The sequence below is a fragment of the Rhinopithecus bieti genome, unplaced genomic scaffold (genome assembly GCF_001698545.2).
Source record: "Rhinopithecus bieti isolate Rb0 unplaced genomic scaffold, ASM169854v2 scaffold_42097, whole genome shotgun sequence".
In the NCBI taxonomy this organism is placed as follows: Eukaryota; Metazoa; Chordata; class Mammalia; order Primates; family Cercopithecidae; genus Rhinopithecus; species Rhinopithecus bieti.
In genome coordinates this window covers 32,618-56,542 of record NW_016817094.1, presented here as the reverse complement: position 1 = coordinate 56,542, position 23,925 = coordinate 32,618, and the positions used below count along the sequence as shown (strand labels likewise).

The window sequence follows — 23,925 nt, the reverse complement described above, 5'->3', positions numbered from 1 at the left end:
GAATAAATCTAGAACAGCCAACACTGTAGTCTCTTGAGCAGTTTGTTTGTTATAAATACAAGTCAAAACCACAAGATGGCACCTTTTAATGCTTTCAACACTATGATTTCAACAATTAATCTTCTAAAATGGTCTCAGCTTTTATGTTGTTTTAGATATTACTGAAACCTTATAAAAGCAAGACTTTCTACAAACAGGATCAGTGTTGATGTATATAATGAGGCAGATAATTAAATTTGAAAAATAATTTTAATATTCAGATATAGAAATTAAAATTACAAAGTAAGAGTTTGTCATCATAAATGAATTACAACTGTGTGTGATTAAAGCCTATTCACATGCTAAGTTTGTTAAAACAGTTTTAGTAAATCAAATCATCTACTCATTCTTCCAAATTACCACCTATTTATCTGTACACCCTAACATTCAGTACACATTTCCCTCAGAAAGCCTAGCTTTCATCTAGTCCAGCAATTACACACACTCTGCTATTTTCAGTAGCTGCAACCCACGAAGTGCCATCATCCCCTGGCTACAAAATAAAATACAATATTTAAAGGTTAAAAACTCAGAGAATTTCTGAAATGGTAATCCATTCTCTCTGTGTTCATGAAAATAGGCAATCCAATTTGAAAGTCTTTAAACCAATGTAAACTCTAGAAAACTCAGTGTTGATGTATGGGAAGAATAAAGACTTTGCACTAATATAGTGCGTAACAATGCAGTGTCAGACTCGTGATTTACAGTAAATGCCTTGATTGGACTTTTCTCTGGATTGTCATTATGCTGCTGAAGATCAAGTTTACTCAAGTCTGTGGGAATTCCATCATGTTTTCTTCCTCCCAGTTCCAAACAGGAAGAGAAGAGTTTTCAGGTTCCTTGGGAAAACCAAAAAATAAAACACTCACACCCACAAACAATTTGAAAACAAAATAGCAGACCTAATAATCCTTGATTCCATGTCCAAATGAAGTTGAGGCAATATTACTTTTGCAATATTTGTATTCTGCCCAATATATCATATCATGAGATTCCTCAAAAAACTGGGAAGTCTGAGAGCTGCAAAAGAGAAAGCGGTTAAGGCAGTTGATGTCTACATTTGGATTTCTTTTTCAGGTTACATGTCTAAGTCTCCATCGTAGGCTAAGGTCAGAGGCTTCTGTTGGGGAGGTGTGCTTTGATGTGGTTTTGGCTTCTTGCTGCAAAGGGAAAAAAATTCCTCAGATAAAGTAAGTTCATAGAGCTCTGTTTCATCTGTCAAAGACAATTTTGAGGTATAGAAATGCAAGGGGTAAAATGACAAAAAGATTCTGTAGATTTCTGTAGATGTGCGGGTTTCCTTTTGTGAATATTGAATGCTTTCACTCTCCGTAAAGGAGAAGCCATCATTTTACACATTCTTAAAACTGGTTTAGTGGAATGGAGGAACTTATTAGAAGGGCTGTTTCCCTTTTATATTCTTGTTGATATACAACAACGGGAATGTCTTTTCTCACTAATTTTTAAGCTTTTGTGACCTTCACATCACAGATGCTCAACATCATAAGCAGCTGGAGCAGCCAGGCCTCACCCTGCTGGTCTTGTTTTTCAGTAAACATACTTCTGCTCTGACCTGGAACCTGACATTTAGCTGCCAAGATGCCAGAGTGTGTCAGGAAAATTTAACCAATTCTACTCCGTGCAAAGCCATTCTCACCTGGTCTCTCCTTTACCCGAAGTCCACAACTTTGCCAGGTCAGAGAAAGCTGCTTTTCCTTCTCATGGAGAGAAAAGCTTAAGTTGAACAACATCCCCAAATCGCACAGCGATGCCCCAGACGTGGGGCAAAACACCCTGCAGTACACTCCTTGTTTCTTAGTACGGGGAAATCTTAACTTCTATTTATAAATGCTTGTAACCTTTAATTCTGCCACTTAACTTCTCTCACCGCCACATTTACCCTCCCTCCTCAAGGTCTTTGCTTTGCCTGGCCTACACAGCCTGACTTCACCTCTCTCCCTGTCTCCAACCTTCCATGCTTTTATTTTATATTAGCATCTATTGCTTATTGGATGCATACTAAGTGCCAAGATCTGTGCTGAACATTTGACACAAAATCTCTCAAAACATCCCAGAACAACCCTGCAAGGGAGGCATTCGAATTATTGCTACTTTACAGAGAAGGACTACCCAGGTTGTTTACGTTCCCTCAGGTCACTGAGTGAGTGGCAGAGCCTGTATTCTAAGCAAATCTAACACACAGACCTGAGCTTTTAACCTTTTCACCACATTCTTCATATATATATATATATATATTTGGCACTTGGTAGAAATTCATTTGGCATTTGGTAGAAATGACATTTTTTTGTCTGCACTTATGAATTAATTTTCTATTCTGAGTGAATCTAATTTAAAAACAAAGATTTTAATCTATACAATTCAGTGGCATGTGGCACAGTCACAGCGCATGTACCATCACCATTATCTAGCTCCAGAACCTTTTCGTCGTGCCAAAAGGCAACTCTGCACTCTTCCAAGCAGTCTCTCCCCCATTTCCCCCTGCTCTCAGCCCCTGGCAACCATTCGTCAATTAACTTTCTGCCCGGATAGATTTTGATATCTTAAATGGAATCATGCTATATGTGGCCTATTGTGTCTGGCTTCTTACATTTAATGGCTAAAATGGTGAATTTTATGTTATGTGAATTTTACTGCAATAAAAAAATTGATAAAATTAAAATGGTTGTAGGGAGAAACTCCTAGTTAAAAATGCTAAAGGTTTAATTTAAGGAGTAAAATTAATTTTTTGATTGATGTTTGAAGCAAATGATACAAGTTAAAGAAATAAAAATGGTTTTGGCAGAACCCCTAAAAGGAACTGCAGATTCTCTCGGTGCCCCCCACCCTGGCACCTGGCATGCTGCGGGTGCTCATTGAGAATGTGCTGAGTGCTGGGCAGGGATGGCTGCAGGCAAACAACTTCCAATCAGAGAAGCTGCGGAGATGTAAAAACATGATTCAGAATTTTCTCCAGAGGGAGCTTCAGCCTTCAATTTCCTGCTTTCCAGGTCCTCTCCAATTTTCAAAAAGGGTATTGCTTAATTATCTGAATAACATCCAATTTAACTTTATCTATACTAAGTATGTTCCAGTGACTCTAATTATACTGATGGGCTCAGGCTCTGGCATGAACCCCGCTTGACATGGAGTCCTGGGTATACCATTCCACGGCATTTAAAGGTGCTAAGAAATCACACACACACCAGAGGTTGAGGCAATCTGAAAGCGACAGCCTGTAAATCTACCCTGACGGTGGTGGTGGTGACGGGGTGGGTTGTCTTAATGGCAAAAAAGAGTACATGGAAGTTCCTCTGAAATTATAGCAGGAGTCTTCTCCCTCCCACCTCTCTTGGCTTTCTTTTTTGTGTGGGAAGGGAGCAAAGAAGAAGAGAGGGCTAAGAAATGTAGTTGCTTCCGAAACAGATTTTGGCAGTCTACCCTTAATTGGCATTTGCTAAAGGCCACTGGGCAAGGATAAATTAGAGAATCCTAAACACTGGGGAGTTGAGAATGCAAAGCCAGGAGAAAGGCTAGAGGTGGTCATATCTCTATAAAGAGACAATACTATCACTGGGGAGACACGTCAACTTGGCCAGTCTCTATGATCTAGGCTTGGAATATTCTATTCCAAATTTACACAAATATGTTCATACCACTTACCATGTTTGGAATCATGGACACTGTGGCCACCTCTGGCGAGAAGAGGGGGCTACTAATAGGTAGGTCTTGGACCTCTGTGGGCCATGTGGTGTGCTGGGGTTCACTGGGATTAGGACCTCATTTATCATGCATCTTTTCATATTGTGCAGCCACCCCCGAATTGCCAGATACCAAAATCACAATTATGAATACATGGGATCTGAGAAGTTTTATGGCTTAGAATAGATCAGCCTCCTCTCAAATATTAATCTCTGGACCACTGAATATGGTAGTACTTTGCCAAATAGTGGCTTTGCAAGGCTTTCTGGCTAGTAAAAAAGAACCTCAGCAGGAGGAGCTGAGGGGCAAGACTGCACTCGGCAAGGCCAACATTGAGGAGGCCAGCAAGTAGGGGGCTTGTCTTCAGAGCCTCTGGCTTGCTTTCTTTTCTCCCTACAGTATCCATATTTTTCCTTTACAAGTAAGTTTATTTCTTTTTTTTTTTTTTTTTCCTCCACTCTGGTTTCAGAAAAGGTATGATCACCTCCCTCACTCACTAAATCAGGACCCATAAATGCCTGGCACATCATAGGCCACCAACACCACCAGTCATCCTGTGCCTAGGTGGACATCTCTAATCCATCACTCTATTCTCTCCTGTTGAGCTGAGGTGTAGCCTCATCATTCTTCCTAACGGAGCACTCTTTTTTTTATTTTTTATTTATTTTATTTTATTTTATTTTATTATACTTTAAGTTCTAGGGTACATGTGCATAATGTGCAGGTTTGTTACATATGTATACTTGTGCCATGTTGGTGTGCTGCACCCATCAATTCATCAGCACCCATGAATTCATCATTTATATCATGTATAACTCCCAATGCAATCCCTGCCATAGCCACTTTTAGAGATGGCACAAAGCATAAAACCATTTTGCAATCCTAGCTGTGAAAGATCACTGGTAGACACATTTTAAAGTGACCTCTTTTAGGGTCATTTGCATTTTAGCAAAGGGTAAAAATTCATTAAGCCAGAAAAGTGAGCCTCATCGGGACTGACAGCCAGCTCTGGCACTGCTCAGCAAAGACTCATCTCAGCCACGGAGAGATTAACTAGTTGATGAAAGCAGCAAACCATATTTTGTTTTGCAGCCACTTGGAGAGACAAGGCTATGGAGATGCAGACCACTCTCAAAGTTGGGTAAGAATGAGAGTGTATACAAGAACTATGCTGGCAAGGCAGAATGACATTATTATCGGTGTAACTGTCCAGGTGCTACATCTAGGTAACAGAAAGTTCAATCCAGTGTCATCCAATTAAATTGCTTCATGGACTATTTACTGCCAGGGGAGGAAGGGACATCGATAATATTTCTAAAACTCCAACACACTAATGGTAGATGTTCAAAGGCTAGTATTAGAAAGAAGTAGTCTTTAGAAGGCTATTTTTTGACATTTTCTTGGAAGCATTTTCAAGTTTTATTATAAATTGCTTTCATCTGAAGTATACACCAAAGACCTGGCATATTTTAGCAGTTCTCTTGTCCTAAGGCTTCTGTTTTTGGCAAAAACATAAAATCTCTAAAACTGTCATCCTCTAACTCTTCTGCAATCCATTTAATAGAATTAGATGCTGGGAAAATATCTATTTGGGTTTCTTTGGCGGCTCGTATGTAACAGTAAATGGTACGTGTTTTTGTATCAATAGGTCTGTACCAGGTCTACAGCTTACTTTACCTGTGAAACAAGGACCCTCTAGGAAATGTGGAAGCTATAGCCATTTTGGTGAGTCTAAGGAGTTTTGGGCATCACTCAAGAGAAAGAAATCAGAGGGGGGAAGGGGGAGGGATTGCATTGGGAGTTATACATGATATAAATAATGAATTGATGGGTGCTGACGAGTTGATGGGTGCAGCACACCAACATGGCACAAGTATACATATGTAACAAACCTGCACATTATGCACATGTACCCTAGAACTTAAAGTATAATAAAAAAAAAAAAAGAGAGAAAGAAATCACAAAGATTCAAAGGCCAGTAGAAAGAGCGTGCACTCTAGGGATAGGCAAACCTGGGGTTGATTCTACCATGCTGGTGACCCCAGAAAAGTTAAGAAATTTCACTAGGGATCAATTACTCTTTAAAATAGGGATGGCAATAGCAACACCTCCTTGGATTACTATGATTGAATAAGGCAATGTATGTAATATTTGACATATAAATATTAGACTTTTTTTCCTAGACTCTTTTTTTTAAAATCATGGGCAATAAATTAGTTTTTACTAATACATTTTATTTATTTGCTCAATAAATCTTTATCAAATTCATGCTTTAAAACAATCCATAAAGCATAGTCATTACCTCTCTCCACCCAAACTCCCTGGGGTTTGATAGAGGAGGAAGATGTTTATATAAATAACTACAATATTATAATGGCATAAATACCACGAGAAAAGGGACATGAACAAATTATTCCAGATTGTTTAAAAAGGAAAATGTTGGCATTTGAGTTTTACAGGGATTAATGAACAGGCAGAGTACCAATAGCTAGCAATGGGAAACAAGGAGTAAGCCACAGAAGCAGAAACTTCCTTGGAAAATCAGAGGGGCAGTTCCCTAAGTGCCTGATATGGTTAGGCTTTGTTTCCTCACCAAAATCTCATCTTGAATTGTAATACCCATAAACTCCATAATTCCGACATGTCAAGGGAGAAACTAGGTGGAGGTAATTGAATCATGGCTTCCCCCATGCTGTTCTCATGCTAGTGAGTTAGTTCTCAAAAGATGTGATGGTTTTATAAGGGTCTCTTTCCCTTGCTCTCAGCACTCAATCCATCCTGTTGCTCTGTGAAGAAGGTGCCTGTTTCTCCTTTGCCTTTGGCCATGATTGTAAGTTTCCTGAGGCCTCCCCAGTCATACAGAACTGGGAGTCAATTAAATCTCTTTCCTTTATAAATGACCCAGTCTTGGCTATTTCTTCATAGTAGTATGACAGTGGATTAATATAGTGCCCTAATGTGAAATTATTCCTCCTAAAAATTATCTTTCAGAAAGAGGCGACAGTCTTATATTCAATGACTATAAAATCTTTTATATAATGAGGGGCTACATTTGCTATACCAAAAGCTATTTTTTTAAAAAAAATTGCAAATCACAAATATACACACAAGACAAATAAAATGGCCATCTCCCTAATGTATGCAGATAGGTATTTGGATGTGAGGATAAAACCTCTGAAACAGCAGTACAAAGAGATCCAAAGATCTCAAACAACTTGGGTGGAAATGAATATACTAAACCCGATACTGAAGTGAACTGTGGAAAGAAAGACTAAAGCACTGATAAGAGTGACTTATCTGAAAGGTAGATGGAGACATTGAATAAAATTGTGTTATGAATATTAAATTAGAGAAAAATGAGCATTTTATATAATGAAATACCGTATTTACATATGATATAAGATAATAAATGCAACTATAATTTAGCACATTGATTAAATATTACCATAGACAACTTACTATCTTATCTAAATCAAAAAGTTTATTTAAAAAGTCAATTTTTTTCTTTTTTAAAAAATTTTCCTTAGTTAGAAAATGAAGACTTAAATGTGTTTGAGACTATACAATATACCCGCTTGTATAGGGTATAGGGAATTAGTAACAGATACATTTGAAAGAGTTATTTGGGCTCCAGTTGTGGAAGACTTTAGTCAACTGGTGAGGCAGCCAAAACATGACTTTAGTTTTGCTGTCAGTGGGAAGCCAGAGCTCCTGTGTGAGTAGGAAAGGGCTGATCCCTGGAGCTAAGCTTCAGAAAGACGCATTTGGCTGTAGACTGCAGATGGGAGCTGGTCCAAATATGAGCGCTACTTCCACAGGGACATTATTAAAGGCAGACATACAGGATGAAAAAAATGTCTATGAGATGCAATGTGCATAAATGCGTATGTAATTTGGCTACTGAAAAGTAAAGAGAAATTTCATTGATACTTTATATTTAAAAATTCACCAAAAAGCAATATATCGATGTAGCAAAACTGCACTTGTATCCCATGAATATATATAAAAAAATTATCTAGAAAGTGGTTTGTTAACAGAATACAATGATGTACCTAATTAATTCCCAGAGCCTAGAGTCATGCAGAAAGGAGCCTTAATAGACATTTGTTGTCAAAGGAATAGATTACGGTTAACACATTCTTAGGTTGAAGGGAATGGAGAAAAATAAAAAAGGCAAAATGTATGTGTTACTACATGTAAATTTTTAATCTTTTAAATATTTAAGGGAAAAGGGAAGCATAGAATCTGGATTTGGGGATATGGCTACTAACAGCTAGAATTCATCTAAGCTTTCATAGACTGATAGACTATCTAATTACCTTACACTGGGTTGGTCTATTGATTGCTTCGAAAGTAGTTTCCTACTGGCCAAATCTTCATGTCCCCTTTGCTGCAATTTAAGAAATTTCCCCCTTGTTTTAATCTTTTCTGGTGATGAATGCTTCCTAGTCCTTTAAACCTCATAGAAAGCTTTCAAATTCACATTTTTTCATTAAGAGTAGATCTAGGCAATACTAGCCAAACATCAATTTGAATAAAGAAAATCAGTAAAAAAAAATTGATTCTAGGATGAATGACCAACTGAAGATGACACTTTTCACTACAACAGGGAAATGTTAGTTGGATAGAAATCTAATTTCTAGGGAAAATTTCTATCACTATAGTTATAGGTGGCAGAAAGAATTAAAGCCATCTTATTTTCTTCACCAGCTTTCACTGACCAAGAGCAAAGATTTAAAAACCTGTGTAGCCTTGGAAACAGAATTTGAGGTTAATAGACAATGGCTGAATTTGAATCAAGATTAAAACTTGGGTAAAAATTCTCAGGAAAATAGTCTCTGAAACAGATGATGAATATAAATATCTTTATTAGGAGAAAAAATTGAAGTAACACTTTGATCTCATGAAAATTAAAAAAAAATCAATTGAAACTTCTGCTCAAAAAGCTGATATAATATTCTTAACACACTTGAAAACATTAACATCTACAGTTGACCCTTAAACAACACAGGTTTGAACTGCATCAACTTATAGGCAGATTTTCTTCTACCTCTGCCACCCATGAGACAGTAAGGCCAACAACCCCTCTTTCTTCCTCTTCCTCCTCAGCCTACTCAGTATGAAGATGGTGGGGATAAAGACCTTCATGATAATCCATAACTACTTAGTGAATAGTAAATATATTTTCTGTTCCTTATGATTTTCTTAATTACATTTTCTTTTCTCTAGCTTACTTTATTGTAAGAATATAGTATATAATTCATAAACATATAAAATATGCGTTATTTGACTATGTTATTGGTAAGGCTTCTGGTCAAAAGTGGGCCATTAGTAGTCAGGTTTTAGGGGACTCAGAAATTATACTTGAATTTTTGACTGTGTGGGGAGTAGGCACCGCAGTCCTCACACTGTTCAAGAGTCAACTGCATTTACTTCTGTCTGGTTTCAAGAGCAGTTCATCAACTAAAATATATTCTGCATCATAAACTAGTTATTATTTTCTGAGATTAATAAACTCTCAGAACTAGTCACTTTACAAAACGGCTTTTTATTTTTTTTTTTGGAAATGACCATCAGTTAAATTTTGTCTCATAGCTTGTCAATATAAAAAAACAACTTGCTCTACTATTTAAAATGTGCTTACAGGTTATTTTAACCAACTAGTCAGTTTAACCTAACCGTTCAAAATTTAAGAACAAAATTTAAGAACTAAAATTATCTGTAGTAATTTTCTTAGCCTGGACCACAGATTAGAATTACCTCAGAAGCTTTTAAACACCCAGATGACCTGGCCACATCCAAGACTAATTAAATCAGAATCTCTGGGGAGGGGGATCAAGCATGATTCCCTAGGAGACATCAGCGTATTGTCAAGGCTGAAAACTACTGATCGAAATCAAAACACCCAAATGGAAAAGTTCTGACCAATGATTTTCATTTTATTCAAATACCAAATTTAAAAAATGTTATCACAAATAAGAACAAAATAATGATTCCTCGTTTCAACTATTCAGCCATTCTACTGTTGAAGATTATTTCTTGGCTTCAAGAATCCTGTTATAATGGGCAATGATCCTGAGATACTTTTTCCAAGTATAACATTAAATCCATAAAAAATATAGAATATAAACTTTTTACTAATTAGTACTTACCAAACAAGGTAGGAAGTAAATACTAGGAAAATCATGATAAGAAAAGCGCCACCTGAAACGCCATAAACCCAAATTTTTACTCGGCCATCTGTTTAAAACAGAGATAACATAAGAAGCTTAGCATACAGAAGTCTGCAGCATTTGAGAGATAGGGCAACATTAGATCTGACAACCCCAGATGACCATTAGTTCTGTACTTGAACACCAGCACCTTAGCCAACTGTGCACTCAACTGCAGAAGTTAGCAATGTTCTAGCATACTCTGTAAATTGCCAGGTGTAAAAGATTGTCTTAGAACATCATAGGAATATGGGTTTCCTACTAGAAATTATGTCTATGAAAAAAACTTTAAAATATTACATGGCACGGTTTTCAATGGACTTTTATAGATAAACAGTTTGCATTGTTGTTTGATTTTTAGCAAATTAACTCTCAAAAGCATTAGGTGTAACTTCATGGCACCAAAATTTTTATGTTACTGAATGTTTTACTTTTTATCTGAATTCTGAGACACGCATAAGTCATAAGCATAAGTGGAAATACCCATAGGTAACAGCTCTCAAATGATGAAAAAGAAATGAAAATGTAAAATATAAGATAGTCAATCAAATTTTTTCATAATACCAAACAAACACTGATAATCATTATTTCATAAAATCCAGTCAATTGGTAGGCTAATTTGAATTTAAGGTGTTTATAGTCATATGCATACACAAAAATATGGCAAAACATTTGACAACATAAAAAGAACAAAGAAAATTATAATGAAGAGACAACTTTGCATGGAAAGAAAACTACTATGACCATTTTTAGTGGCTCTACTTCCAAAATGACATTAGGCAAACAAAAACTACATGACCAAACAAGTTAATCAATTCATCAAATTACTGTAAAATTATGACCATGTGTCTACAAGTACACATTATTTTGGATCTGATGTTTACTACAGTTAACAAAATGAATTAACCATATATTTTAATCTATTATGTTACTTTTACTCTATATAAGATATAAGCTTGAGTATATATATACATACATTCACAAATATATATATGCTTTTTCTACATATGATAGAAACTTGAGTTGTTTCTGTCACTCTAATATTTTTTTTGCTCTATTTTATGTGAGCATATAGCTAACTAAACTTAGAATTGGACTGACAAAGGCAATACCTCAGTATCCCAAATGAATTCCATTTATTTCTGAAAGAAACACATACAGAGATTCATCATACTACACGAATGTAATTAACTACAGGTCCAAAATACACATAACAGTATCTTATTTGAAAAGCTTCTATGCGGGGAAAAATAATCAAAATCTATTTTAAACAACACTTGTTTTGAATAAAATCACAATTACTTTCAATTACATTACAATTACCTATCATAGCTTTTGCTTATAGGACACTTTCAAGTCTCAATCAGATTTTAATAAGGTTCAATGTAGTAATGGTATTTTTCTATGGTCATAAAACTTTTACCAAAGCTTGGATTCTAATCTCTTTGAAACACTAATGACGAAATGGCCTATTCTGAGTTTTTACATTGGTCAAACAAAAAGTCTTTCCTGAGTGAGAACTTTCCTTATAGCTTATAATCCATAACACCCTGATTGATGCATTGGGAGGATCCAGTGCTTTTAAATCCCCAGTTTAGAGGTATGTGGTGGTACAAAACCTTTAAAGCCATGTTACTTAAAAAAAGCATTAATGTATTCTATAAGGACATAAAAGATAGGCTAAATCTTCTAACTACTAAAAAAGATACGTAGTGAAAAATAAGTCTTCCCACTACTCTCTCAATTCCCTACAGAGTAGCTATTACTGTTACCAGTTTCCTTGTGAATCTTTCTAGTTATCTGCATATGCAAGCACCTGAGCACACGTATACCAATTCATACACTTCTTAAAAAGACACAAATGGTGTATATCATTCACTTTGATTTGCACTTTTTCTTCCACTAAACAATATAGGTTGGAAATATTTTCATATTAGTTCATAAAAGAAGGTCTACCTCTTCTTAGTATCCCTGTGATTCACCATGACACAATTATATTTTGGGTTTCCCATTATTCTATTTGTGGGCATTTATATTGTTTTCATTCATTTGCTATAATAAGCAATCATATAATTAATATAACTCACAGACTTCTTTTAGTATATGTGTATATAACTGCATGATGAGTTCCTTAGAGAAACATTTTAGGTCAAAATATATGACAAGTATATAAATATATTAGTATGGCCTAATTGTCCTCCTGACAGGTTGCTCTAATTTACACTCTCACCATGAGAACCTAATGAAAGTTATAAACTCTCCCAAGACCAAATATGTATTTTATATATACTTATCTATATATACACAAATATAAGCACACGCACATACGCAACTTATATCCCAATATACATATATATGTGTGAATACATAACATTTTGTGTATCTAGACACACATAGACACATACACGTATACTCACACATATGATATTGTTGTTTTAGTTAGATCTCCAAATTCCATCCATGGATAAAAGGTTAAGGGCTTACTTGTGGATTCAAAGACTCATTTCCCTGGGACCTCAACTTAATTATCTTTCAGAAATAGGGTCCACAGGCAATGGGTGAACCTGGCTATATTTAATATCATGCTTCCTTCACATTTAAATCTACTTCTAATTTAGCATTAAAGCTAATGAGATGTTTCTAAACACCTTTGGCATTCCCAGACACGCAGGGGAATCAAAAGTTAACTAAGACATGGTGGTAATTCTTAAAAGTTGACTGAGGTGTATAAATATTGCTTCTCCAGTTAGATCTGTGTTTCTTTGGGCCTGGGCTTTGGATTGTGTTTCATTTAAACGGGTCATCAAGACACTTCTGGTATGGCTAAGGCCTAGGGTTTGGTAGGAAAGTTCCTAGGGTATATTTGCCTGAGTTTTTTCTGTCTCTTCCCTTCCCATGCCCCAGGAGTTATGTTGCTTTGCTTTGCTTGGTCATTTTCAGCATTTTGTTCTAAAAGAAGTATGTCTGATGACCACAGAGTCTCTGGCTTTCCCCTTCTACCCAATTGACAAAGTGGGAAGCAGGGACAGGGGTTTGTAAAAGCCTTAAAGGTCTGCCTTTAAAACCTTCCTCTGTCACTTGCTGGTGGTGTGAAACTGATAACATTAACCTGTACTGCCATTTTCAGTTACCTCATCTCTTAAATGGGATGATAACATCTCATTAGGTTCTAAGAACGTAATAAGACATTTCATGCTGTACAACCAGCCAGCACAGAGCCACAGGGCAACAGAAAGCATCTAATAAATGTCCATTCCTGCACTTAGTAAGAGTCGATTACTGAGCACTGCAGGCCTAATACTGCAATATCCATGACAATCCTGCAGGATAAATACCACTAGATTGAGTTTATAGATGAGAAAACTGAGGTCCAGAGAAGTTAAGAAACTACAGCTAATCACAAAACAGGTGTGTGTAAGCCATGGGGCCAGTAAGGTCTGTCTATGTTTAAAACTGATACTCTTTACCTTTTCACCGGTGTTTCTTGAAGCAAATAGGATCTCTGGACATTTCTTATAAGTTCTTGAGATTCTATTCCAATTTTCTCATTTTAGTTATATATACAAATTCAGTTATAAGAGTACATCTTTTCTCAGAGATAATTTAGGATTGAAAGACATTTTCAGGCCAGGTGCAGTGGCTCATGCCTGTAATTCCAGCACTTTGGGAGGCCAAGGCGGGCAGGTCACTTGAGGTCAGGAGATTGAGACTAGCCTGGCCAACATGGCGAAACCTGTCTCTACTAAAAATACAGAAAAATTAGTCAGGCGTGGTGGCAGGCACCTATAATCCCAGCTACTCGGGAAGCTATTGCAGAAGAATCGCTTGAACCTGGGAGGCAGAGGTTACAGTGAGCTGAGATCACACCACTGGACTGCAGCCTGGGTGACAGAGTGAAACCCTCTCCCCAGCCCAAGAAAAAAGAAAGATATTTTCAAAGGATATTATTTTGTTACTTAACTCACTGTCTCTTAGACTGGGGTTGAGAGACCTATGTTCAACCATTCATGAAAACACTGTACATTTAAAGGGACTCATGCATCATGCAATATTCAAATCTGAGAAATGCTGAATTATGCCATACTGCCTCTTTCTTCTCTCCTCTTTTCCTCCTTCCCTCCATTCCTTCCATCATGAGAAGTAGTCAAAATATAGACCTCCTGTGAGAAAATTCTCATTTCTTACAACTGAAACTCACCTGGATCAAGTGGTTGAAGAGACCATCCTTTAAAAATATCATGTATTTTTGAATTCACAGGTCTGTTTTCCCAGAAAGGTTTTTCACATCAGCTTTTTTATCCTCTGAGCCTGGTACTTTCATGCAGTAATCCAGGAAACCATTTGATCTCATTATCTCTGTATAGCCCTTCTCACAACCACAGACTCCACCCTATAGCATAAATAATATTTTTATGGTTACACAGTGAGTTGAACATATGAATGAATAAAAATATGAATGTTAAAATCACTTAATATTTGCACTATACATCATGGCAATTTAGGGTTTGGGGCAACTGACTTACCAATGACATGAAAATCAAATACAGAGTTTGTCTTTTTAAATTCCAAAGTCAGCTCTTAAATCAAATGTTAGGTTTTTCAAATGTGTTTACAATTCTGACACCTGCCAAATATTAAACCATAGTTCTTTGTGAATAAAGTTAATTAACTATGTCTTTTCCTCTCTTTCTTTTTTTTTCTTTTCTTGTTTTTTTTTTTTTTTTTAGATGGAGTTTCACTCTGTCACTGAGGCTGGAGTGCAATGGTGCAATCTCAGCTCATTGTAATCTCCGCCTCCCAGGTTCAAGCACTTCCCCTGTCTCAGCCTTCTGAGTAGCTGGGATACAGGCACCTGTCATCATGCCCTAGCTAATTTTGTCTTTATTTTTTCTTTTAATAGAGACAGGGTTTCACCATGTTGGCCAGGCTGGTCTTGAACTCCTGACCTCAGGAAATCTGCCTGCCTCGGCTTCCCAAAGTGCTGGGGTTACAGGCGTGAGCCACTGTGCCTGGCCATCTTTTCCTCTCTTATGGAGATGTTTATGGCACTTAATCAAATTATTTTCAACTCTTATCTCCATTTGTTTCAGATCCTTGCCTACTTGCTCCAACCCACCCTTCCTACTGAGAAGCAAAGCAACAGGGATTATGTACATACCTTCTTTGAATTAAGTGCTCTTGCTATCACAGCTGCTAAATCCCTCCATCACCTTTTACTGTTGACTACTAACTGTTAGAGTCGGTAGCTAAGAAGACATAAGCAGGACAGGAGAAGGGTCCTCCACCAGGAATGTCAGGCAACCAGTAGGTGATGGTTAGGCAGCTGTTAAACTGTCTCGCTAACATAATAATTGGTTGTAGCCAGCACTAGGGAAAGGCAGTTTCCCAAAAGATAGAAAACACCTGAAGCTGGTGGTCAGCAGCTTCCTGATAAAATCTCAGGAGTTAAGCAAATGGGCTCAATCATGCTAAGAGGCAAAATGTTAGTTTAACTGGTGTATGACCTTCCTCTAGGAACACACAACTTGTAAGGGAAAAATGCCTCAAGTGAGCATGCGTACAACTTCAGTAAACACACTGTGCATGCGGCCCCTCCCAAGTCCTGGCAGGTCACTGTGCATGTGGATGGCACACCCTAAGGGAAGAATTGGGGGAGAAGGGAAACAACCCCCACCCCTGAAGCATGCCAACACATAAAACCCAAGTCAAAGGTCAAATAGGGCACTTGGATCTCTTAAGTTGCCCACTTGGCCTTCTTCCAAGTATACTTTACTTCCTTTCATTCCTGCTCTGAAACTTTTTAATAAACTTTCACTCTTGTTCAAATACTTGCCTTAGTCTCTTATTCTGCTTTACGCCCCTCAGATGAATTCTTTCCTCTGAGGAGGCAAGAGTCAAATTGCTGCAGACCTGTACGGATTCGCTGCTGCTGATGTAACCATATGAAACTACGTCTCTGCTCGTAGGCTTACTTCTGCACTCAAGGAGGGCAGCCTTACATGGGAGATAAAAGACTTCGCCAAAGACACATGCTCAAGAGAAATATACCTACGGCTATCTGAGTTACTCCCTCCTTGTAATAACTCAAGTATCACTCCACATCACATCCCTAGTTGGCATTGTGACAAGGGGTCTTTTATATTTGTCTGTAAGTTTCTGGTCATTTTCAAGTACAATGAATGTCACCAAGAAGCAGATTATTGTGAGACATGATGGATGAAGATTCCTATCTGTCTCTGGAAGTGAACATGAAAATAACTGCTCTTCCTCCAGCAAGTATACAGACAACAGCGAAGAGTGGAAGAGAATAAGCATAAGATTATGAATCTCTATGACTTCGCTCTTATGGCTCCTTACCTAAAGCTATTTATCTAGCATTTTCTGAACAGATCTTAGCTTCACAAAGCCACTCATGCCAATCTTCAACAACCAGTTAACTTTATTTAGGTCACCAATTATTGACTGAACACATGATTTTGAGGATAAATAGATACTAAAAGTAAACAAGGCACCTCAATCTTCTACAAAAGGAAAAAGGTAAGAAAAGCACATGTTAACTGCCCATAGTTTAGTTCAGGTTGTAGTCATATAATAATAATACATAAATATGATATTTTCAGTTGGTTTTAATTGAAAGTATCACAAAATAATATCTTCATATCATAGTAGAGAGATCTAAGAAAGTTTGTATATGCTCAGCTATTAAAGTTATATTCTCAAGATGCATCTCTATTTTTAGCATGAGAGAAAAGTTGTAACCAGTCATATGTTCAAGAGTTCAAGGAAAAAAAGTAATTTCTGTTTAATTAAAGAGGACATCTAGAGAGTTGGTGAAAAGCTACAATTTCTACTTTTCAAACATCATTAACCCAAATGGAGTTGTTCCTGAACTTCTCCTCTTTTCCTTCTATTCCCCTCTGCAAGCTTACCCACTGTCTTTTCTGTGGTAAAGAATTAACCCATCTTGAATTGCAAGGCCAATAATAGGACTGAGTACTTGAATTTTTAATGAAATCACTTTTAGAATAAGCATACTATAAGAAGAAGCTTGTTTCTTTAAAATAATTAGTATAGTTTTTAAAAATTATAATGCACTGCACACTATGAGTGCCATTGATTAGAATACATTACATGTTTTACATTAATTCCTGAGTTGTGGTAGATGGGAGTTATAGGAGAAAAAGCATAAATAAATTTCAGCTTTGAAAAAAAAAATACACGCACATCCCCTACCCCACACACATATTTTTTTCAACCATAGTTACATATTCAGCTTATTTAAAATAGACTAAAAATGTACTCACTCAACAGTAATCACAGTGTAATACAATTTACATAATAACTTCAGCAAATATGAACATTTATAATATCTTTCAAAATAGGTGAGGCGTATAAAAGGTTAAGAAGAAAAGACGTAAGTCAACTGAGAATACTCATTGGTAAATAGAGCTATAATTTATAATAACATAAATTAGACATTTGAAAGATAGATTTGGCTACAGACAGATTTATAGAAAAAGACTGTTCTCCTTAGTTCATGGTCCTGACAAGAAATTCTTTATAACTGGGATTACTCCTGCAAATGCCTCTAGATGGTATCATGGGCATGTGGAACTGCTGCTTGAGCTGCAGCAGACAGGAGAACATCTGATTGTATATATAAAACACAGCAACTAATGCACTTATAGAAGACTCCAGCATATGACTCACCTGTGTACAGTAGGAGAAAGGTTTTCTGCAGGCTGGAATGCACTGCCGAATGGCAGCGGGACGGGCCTGAGGGGAGCAGCCTCCTACAAAGGAAATTCCATCATCATTTGCAGATTTCTCTATGATACATATTTCTAATTTTTTGGTATTTTTTTAACCTGTGGCACTGGCCTCTTTGCAACAGTATTATTATTTTTGAAAAATCTATTTGCCAACATTGTGGTCCAAGCCTATTTTATTGATTACGTTAAAATGAATTGTTTGAGATGGGAGGCTCTTCTAACAGAGGCTATTTGAGGTAGAGTTTTTATACTTGTTTATTGGCGATGTGATTCTACCATATGGCTGTGCTTGAGCGCAAAGTCTATGAGAGCCAGAATCTGTAGAAGAATTGACAAAATCTAGATTTAAACTCAGGAGCAGAAAACATATCTGCTGGAATACTCCTTCTACATATATACTGCTCCAGCTCCTGAGCACCCAGCTAGGCACTAGGCCGATTTCAACAATCCAGTAAATGCTAAAAGAATGCCACGAATGAATTCACGGGACCATGGTATCAAACACATTGGTAGTATTTTTAAATGTAAATCAACTGCAATACATACACACAGAGTCACATACAAACACATTCTTAAGAGCAAGCACCGAAGCTCTAGGAGAGACAATCAAACATCTGACACAGTACTTGTTGCTGCTTCGTACATATTTTTGAGTAAATGGATGAGACAATGTATGTCTCTATAACTGGAAAATCATTTACATACTAGTCTTGCTTTGCTAAATTCAAGGTAGTAAAAGAGACATGAGACAAAGCCTAGAGACAATTTGACTAAGCACCATTTATATAGTACTGGTTGCATTGAAAGGTTCTAGCCTTTGCATAACTACAATTGCCAACCCATTATAGTTTATAGCTTTGTAGCTAGCGAAAAGCTCTGGGCCTAAGGCAGAGTAGGGAACAGTCAGACCTACATTGTCCCTGGGAATGAAGCAGCCAAATTCTCACTGTGACTCGAAAAATAACACAAAGAATCCACACAGAAATTTTTAAAAAGCAAAATTCACAGTCCAGAATTAGCATCTAGGTGTGAAATCGATAATTTGGGTGTTAGTGGCAATAACCACACAGTCCTGTTTCTACCAACTGTGTTGGTAGTGGCGGGGGGAGAGTTTCCGCTCTTTAAACCAGGGATCTCCACAGCAGGAGTACTCAGTGGGAGGAGGACTCTTGGGAATAGGAAAGAAAATCTTGGACTTTACATAGGTTATAAAACATATTTTTTAATTCTAAGAATTAAATTAAGCTTTAGTAATATTTATCAGATGATACCGGTGACCTGAGCTTCTTCATCAGATGACTGCATGTTATACACTGTGCAAGAGGAATTCTGTGCAGAGAATCGACAGCAAAGCCCCCAGAAGTACGTTAACTCTCAGCATATTGCAGAGTATGATACCTTCTGTGTTCCTGACTAGGGACACTTAGAGTATATTTAGTTTTAACAACTTACAGAAAGGGTAAGTAGCTTTAAGTAAATTATTTTGTGGATAAACTATGAATTAAAAAGAATACAATAGTGCAAGAGAAAGTAAACAAGAAAAAGGAGGAGTTGACAATACTTCTATTCCTACGGGCATTTCAGCTCTTGCACAAGCTCTCTGTAAACCATAGTACTAAGTAAACATAATGACAATTTAATTTGCTTGGACAAGAAAGCATTTAAAAACCTCAAAAATTGGCTGGGCGCAGAGGCTCATGCCGGTAATCCCAGCACTTTGGGAGGCCGAGGTGGGCAGATCACGAGGTCAAGAGATCGAGACCCTCCTGGCCAACAAGGTGAAACTCCGTCTCTACTAAAAATACAAAAATTAGCTGGATGTGGTGGTGGGCGCCTGCAGTCCCAGCTACTCGGGAAGCTGAGACAGGAGAATCGCTTGAACCAGGGAGGCGGAGGTTGCAGTGAGCTAAGATTGTGCCACTGCACTGCAGCCTGGTGACAGAGTGAGACTCTGTCTCCAAAACAAAACAAACAAACAAACAAAACCTCAAAAATTATTGAGAAGACCAATTGTACAATCAAATACTATCTGTCATCATGAATGAGGGACCTTACGCTCAGTCTATATTTAGATATTAAGTAATAATCATGACTCACAAAATATTCAAAAACTAAGCATCCAGTACGTGAATACAAATACCTGTAATTTACACTATAAAAGCTTTCTGCATCATTAACATACAAAATATTTTAATTTTTAAATTTTATCTTTATTAGCCTCTTTAATTTCAACTTCTGAGTATGTTTTATATCAGTTGAGTACTGCACACACACATGCTAAGATATGTCATTTGAAACGTTTTATTGAGAAGGGACATGATTTAAAATTTTACTAGCATCTGTCTTTTTCAGTCTTTATCTCAGATCATGATATTTAAGGACATTTTATTGTATTTCAGCTTATTTCTTTAAGTTGTTTGATATTTTTGATATTTTTATAGGTCTTAAAATTGAATTGCTTTCTTTCTAAGATGCAAACATCTAATGAAAATTTGTAATAAAATTCATCTAAGCTACCTGCCCAAGTCACCCCTTGCTTATAATTTGTAAGCTAATTCTTCTCACAAATGACAACACTCAGGGGTCTTTGTGAAGTGCCCACATGAGTCTTAGGCAGGAATACCTGTGACATTAACGCCATCTGAACGCTGGCACCACACAGTTCGTTCATTATTGTTCCAAAAACTTGCTTTCCATGTGTAGTGATAACATTTGCCTCCTGTAAGTAAATATGATAATAGCAGTTCTATTACACCTCACTTAGAATAAGCATTGATCAATCAAGGCTAAAGAACTGAAAAGTGCTCTTCGTACCTGCACAAGGGCGTGTTTCTAGAACCTGTTGGGGGCAGCTGTCTTGGTTCTCAAAAGACTGAATTATAAATGTCCTTGATCTAGACTGGCGACCCACAGTCTCAAAGCTTCTTCCGTCAATGCAGGTTAATTCACATGTGCTCCACTCTGACCATTCCGTCAAATGGCAGTCTCCTGGACAGTCATGTAGTACAGGGTGGAGAAAACAGCATGAAAAGTGGCACTGGACAACATTTGCATGGGCAGGGCTCACACAGAGATTTGCAGTGATACGTGCAGTTCCAGATACTACACATTTTATATCGATCAATTTTCCAATCAGTATGTCCTAAGAATGACGAAGTAATTTATAGTTTAATCTTGTTTAACAAGAAAGTTGCCAAAAACTAGATTGTTATTACTTTGCTTCAAATTGTAATAGTCACATCTAGAAAATATTATGTATCTGCTAGTGTTAATAAAACTTTTAAAAGAGAGATATAAAATTATGGTAACTCAAGAACCATATAAAAGAGAGTAAGTAAGTCACTGAAATGAACTATCTTTTGGACAAAGAATGTTTAATTAAAATATCCTAAACATCTTTCCTCACTCAAAAAATTTTAATTTATAATTTATATAAATGTATCTTTATATAACTTCTACCAAATATTTTGTTTGTAATACATACGGTTTATATTACATGTACACGTTATTACACTGTATTAAAAAACTATATTTGTCACCTTGAACTTATGCCTAACAAACTAGATTGTGTTACTAAGATTAAAATAACAACTTATACATTTATGAACAATAATGACCTTCACATTTATATAGCAACTTCACGTTTACACGTCTTTCATGAACTCATAGGCCTTACTGGTTCCCACCATGCCACCACCACAGAATGCAGTCACCATTTTTTGAATGCTGGCCAATGTGCTAGGTGCTGTTGGATATGGGATTAACATCACAGTTCCACAGATGAAGGAAACAATTCGACAGGGCTAGACTCATGCTCCAGCGTAAAAACCAATGAATGATAGAGACATGATTTTAAACTTAGCCCTTAAGTTTCCAATCCAGTGCATCAGTGCCTTTTTCTTTGCCTACTTTGGCTCCATCAAACAGTAGGTATATATACCAAAGAGATAACCCACAATTAAAATGAATTAATTATTTAAAACTTTAATGTTTGATGAGCTAGAGCATCTCCAGGAAAAAAGATAAGTAAAATAAACAAAAACTCACCATGAGAAGGCACTCCCAATCACTCTGTGCAAGGCACGAACACAGTCTGCCTCCAGGATGCTGTTCCTTAAAGCGGCCATTTCCTCCACACAGGCATCCTCGACCACATCCAGCTGCATGAGGATATTGAACCATTGTGGACCTTGCAGGAAAGGCTGCAGACCTGAACTCCTTCCCCCCAGTTCTCCCACCCTATGAAGGAAATGATACTTTCACAAGTTACCCAAAATAATTCACATCTCCAAAGTTTTGGCTCTGCCACTCTGCCTAAGAAGACCATAGTTGCATATTTTGTAGCTTCCTCCTTTTGTGAGCTATCTCTCAATGTTGGCAATAAAGATTACCTGAGCAACCCCCGCCAGAAGCGATAGAGAAGCTGCAGTGGGAATGCAAATTTATGTCACGGAAACCTATGTACTCAGAATATGACAATTCATTTTGGAACCAGCCAAGATGACTAAAAAAGAAAAACAATTATATAATTTGGTCTTTCGTGCCATGCGATTAAAAATGACCTAATCTGTAATCATCCCAAATGGGAACAGTAAAGGATTAGGACATGAATTTCTTTTATTTTACTCTGTTTTTCTTTTTTATAGAATTATTCCTTACTTTTTTATATGGATTAGGTTGAGGTTTCTAATAAAACACTGTTTTTCTCTATTGCCACAATAAGTTGTTTTCACAGCATGCCTTCTATGCTGAATAATGTTCCTTGAAGACATGTCATTCCCATCTCACTTAGGTATTCTAGGCAATTAGAAAAATTTTGTACAGTGTCTCACAGAAACAGAAGTTTAGAATTGGATGGCTCCTAGTGGTAAACTGGCCCAACTATCTGCCTGATAAAAGGCTTCCTACTATAATATTTTTGGCAGAGAAGACTTCAGTTCCAAAATGTCAGCATAGAAGCAAGCTGGCTTCACCCTTCCCCCAGCCCCCCACAGATATCCAAAAACAAATATTCATTTCTGAGACTATCATCAGCCATATCTCAGAGCTCAAATACGAGGATAAGACAGTTCCTGGTACCACAGAGAAGTGAAGAAACTCAGTAAGTGGTAAGAGAATCAGACTTTCATATCTGCAATAGCCCTCCCCCAAATCTTCCCAGAACCAAGTGCACAGAAATTTTCCCCTTTACTCATGGTTTCTGGGCTGCAAAATGTGAGATTGAGGTAGATAACCAGCTTCCCCACCATCTTCAGTATGCTGGCAGGAGGCCTGTCTCCGCCTCAACCCACCAGAAGCATGGGAAGTGCCTGAAGAAAGAAACATCCCTAAGGACATCCAGAGACAAAGGGGGAGGTATGACTACTATCCCCAGCTCTGAAAACTCTGTTCTGTAATTCATGCAAAGGAGATACCAAGTCAAAGCGGCTGTTCAGCAGCACCATACTGTAGGAGGTTGGTTTCACAGGTCCCCTAGGCATGAACCCCTACCCAGCCTTCTCACACTATTGGGATATCCCCTTGGGGACCTCCCCTATTCAGGATAGGCAGCACACTAATTGTTTACCGAAGCAAAGCAAACCTATGCTCAAGATGCTATCTAGTGCTTAAAAGAAGGCCAGAACTTAGCAGCAGAAAAAAAGAAAGAAAACCAACAGTTAAATTACAAGGAATTACTAAAAAAGAATATCCAATAAAAACCAAAACAAGCCACACAGACAAGCCTGGAATTAATAGCTAGTACTTCCACATAAAGACAGAGATGTCCATTAAAAAAAAAAAAAAAAAAAGAAAGAAAGAAAGAAAAAAAAAAATCACGGAAAATGGGGAACCAGGACCATCCCATATGAATAAAGAAAGGAATCACTGCATGATCCTAACAACATGGATATGTGAGCTCTCTGACCAAGAATTCAAAATAACAATTTCTAGAATACTCTATGATCTCCAAGATAACATAGAAAATCTATTCAGAAATTTATCAGAGAAATTAAAGAGTTTGAAATAATAATTTTAAAAAACAGAAATACTGAAACGACTACATTAGCTGAACTGAAAAATTCATTAGAGGCTCTCAAAAGTGAAATGGATCAAGCAGAGAAACGAATTAGGGAGCTCAAAGACAGGTGACTTGAAAATACACAGTCAGAGGAGAAAAAGAATGAAAAGGAATGAAGACTGTCTCCAAGATATAGAAAATTACC

The 23,925-nt window shown here is 37.1% G+C and overlaps 1 protein-coding gene across 1 annotated transcript; it reads right to left on the bottom strand.

Moving 5' to 3' along the window:
- Positions 1-429: 429 nt before the first annotated feature.
- LOC108517720 (thrombospondin type-1 domain-containing protein 7B-like) lies at positions 430-21,904 on the bottom strand. The gene is made up of 7 exons (XM_017855809.1): positions 21,770-21,904; positions 20,537-20,864; positions 20,346-20,441; positions 17,661-17,743; positions 14,149-14,340; positions 9,891-9,978; positions 430-1,199 (listed from the first exon to the last, which is right to left on the bottom strand). The coding sequence occupies exons 1-5, from the start codon at positions 21,902-21,904 to the stop codon at positions 14,203-14,205; spliced, it is 780 nt and encodes a 259-aa protein (XP_017711298.1). The 3' UTR covers positions 430-1,199; positions 9,891-9,978; positions 14,149-14,202.
- Between the last annotated feature and the right edge of the window lie 2,021 nt (positions 21,905-23,925).

What these genes read in the sequence shown, in the direction of transcription:
- LOC108517720 (XM_017855809.1), bottom strand. Translation starts at nt 21,904, where the DNA reads ATGGTTCAATATCCTCATGCAGCTGGATGTGGTCGAGGATGCCTGTGT. An exon ending in AGAAACACGCCCTTGTGCAG is followed by an intron (nt 20,442 to 20,536) that starts GTACGAAGAGCA and finishes ATTTACTTACAG; the next exon opens with GAGGCAAATGTTATCACTAC. An exon ending in CTTTCTCCTACTGTACACAG is followed by an intron (nt 14,341 to 17,660) that starts GTGAGTCATATG and finishes TTTATGCTATAG; the next exon opens with GGTGGAGTCTGTGGTTGTGA.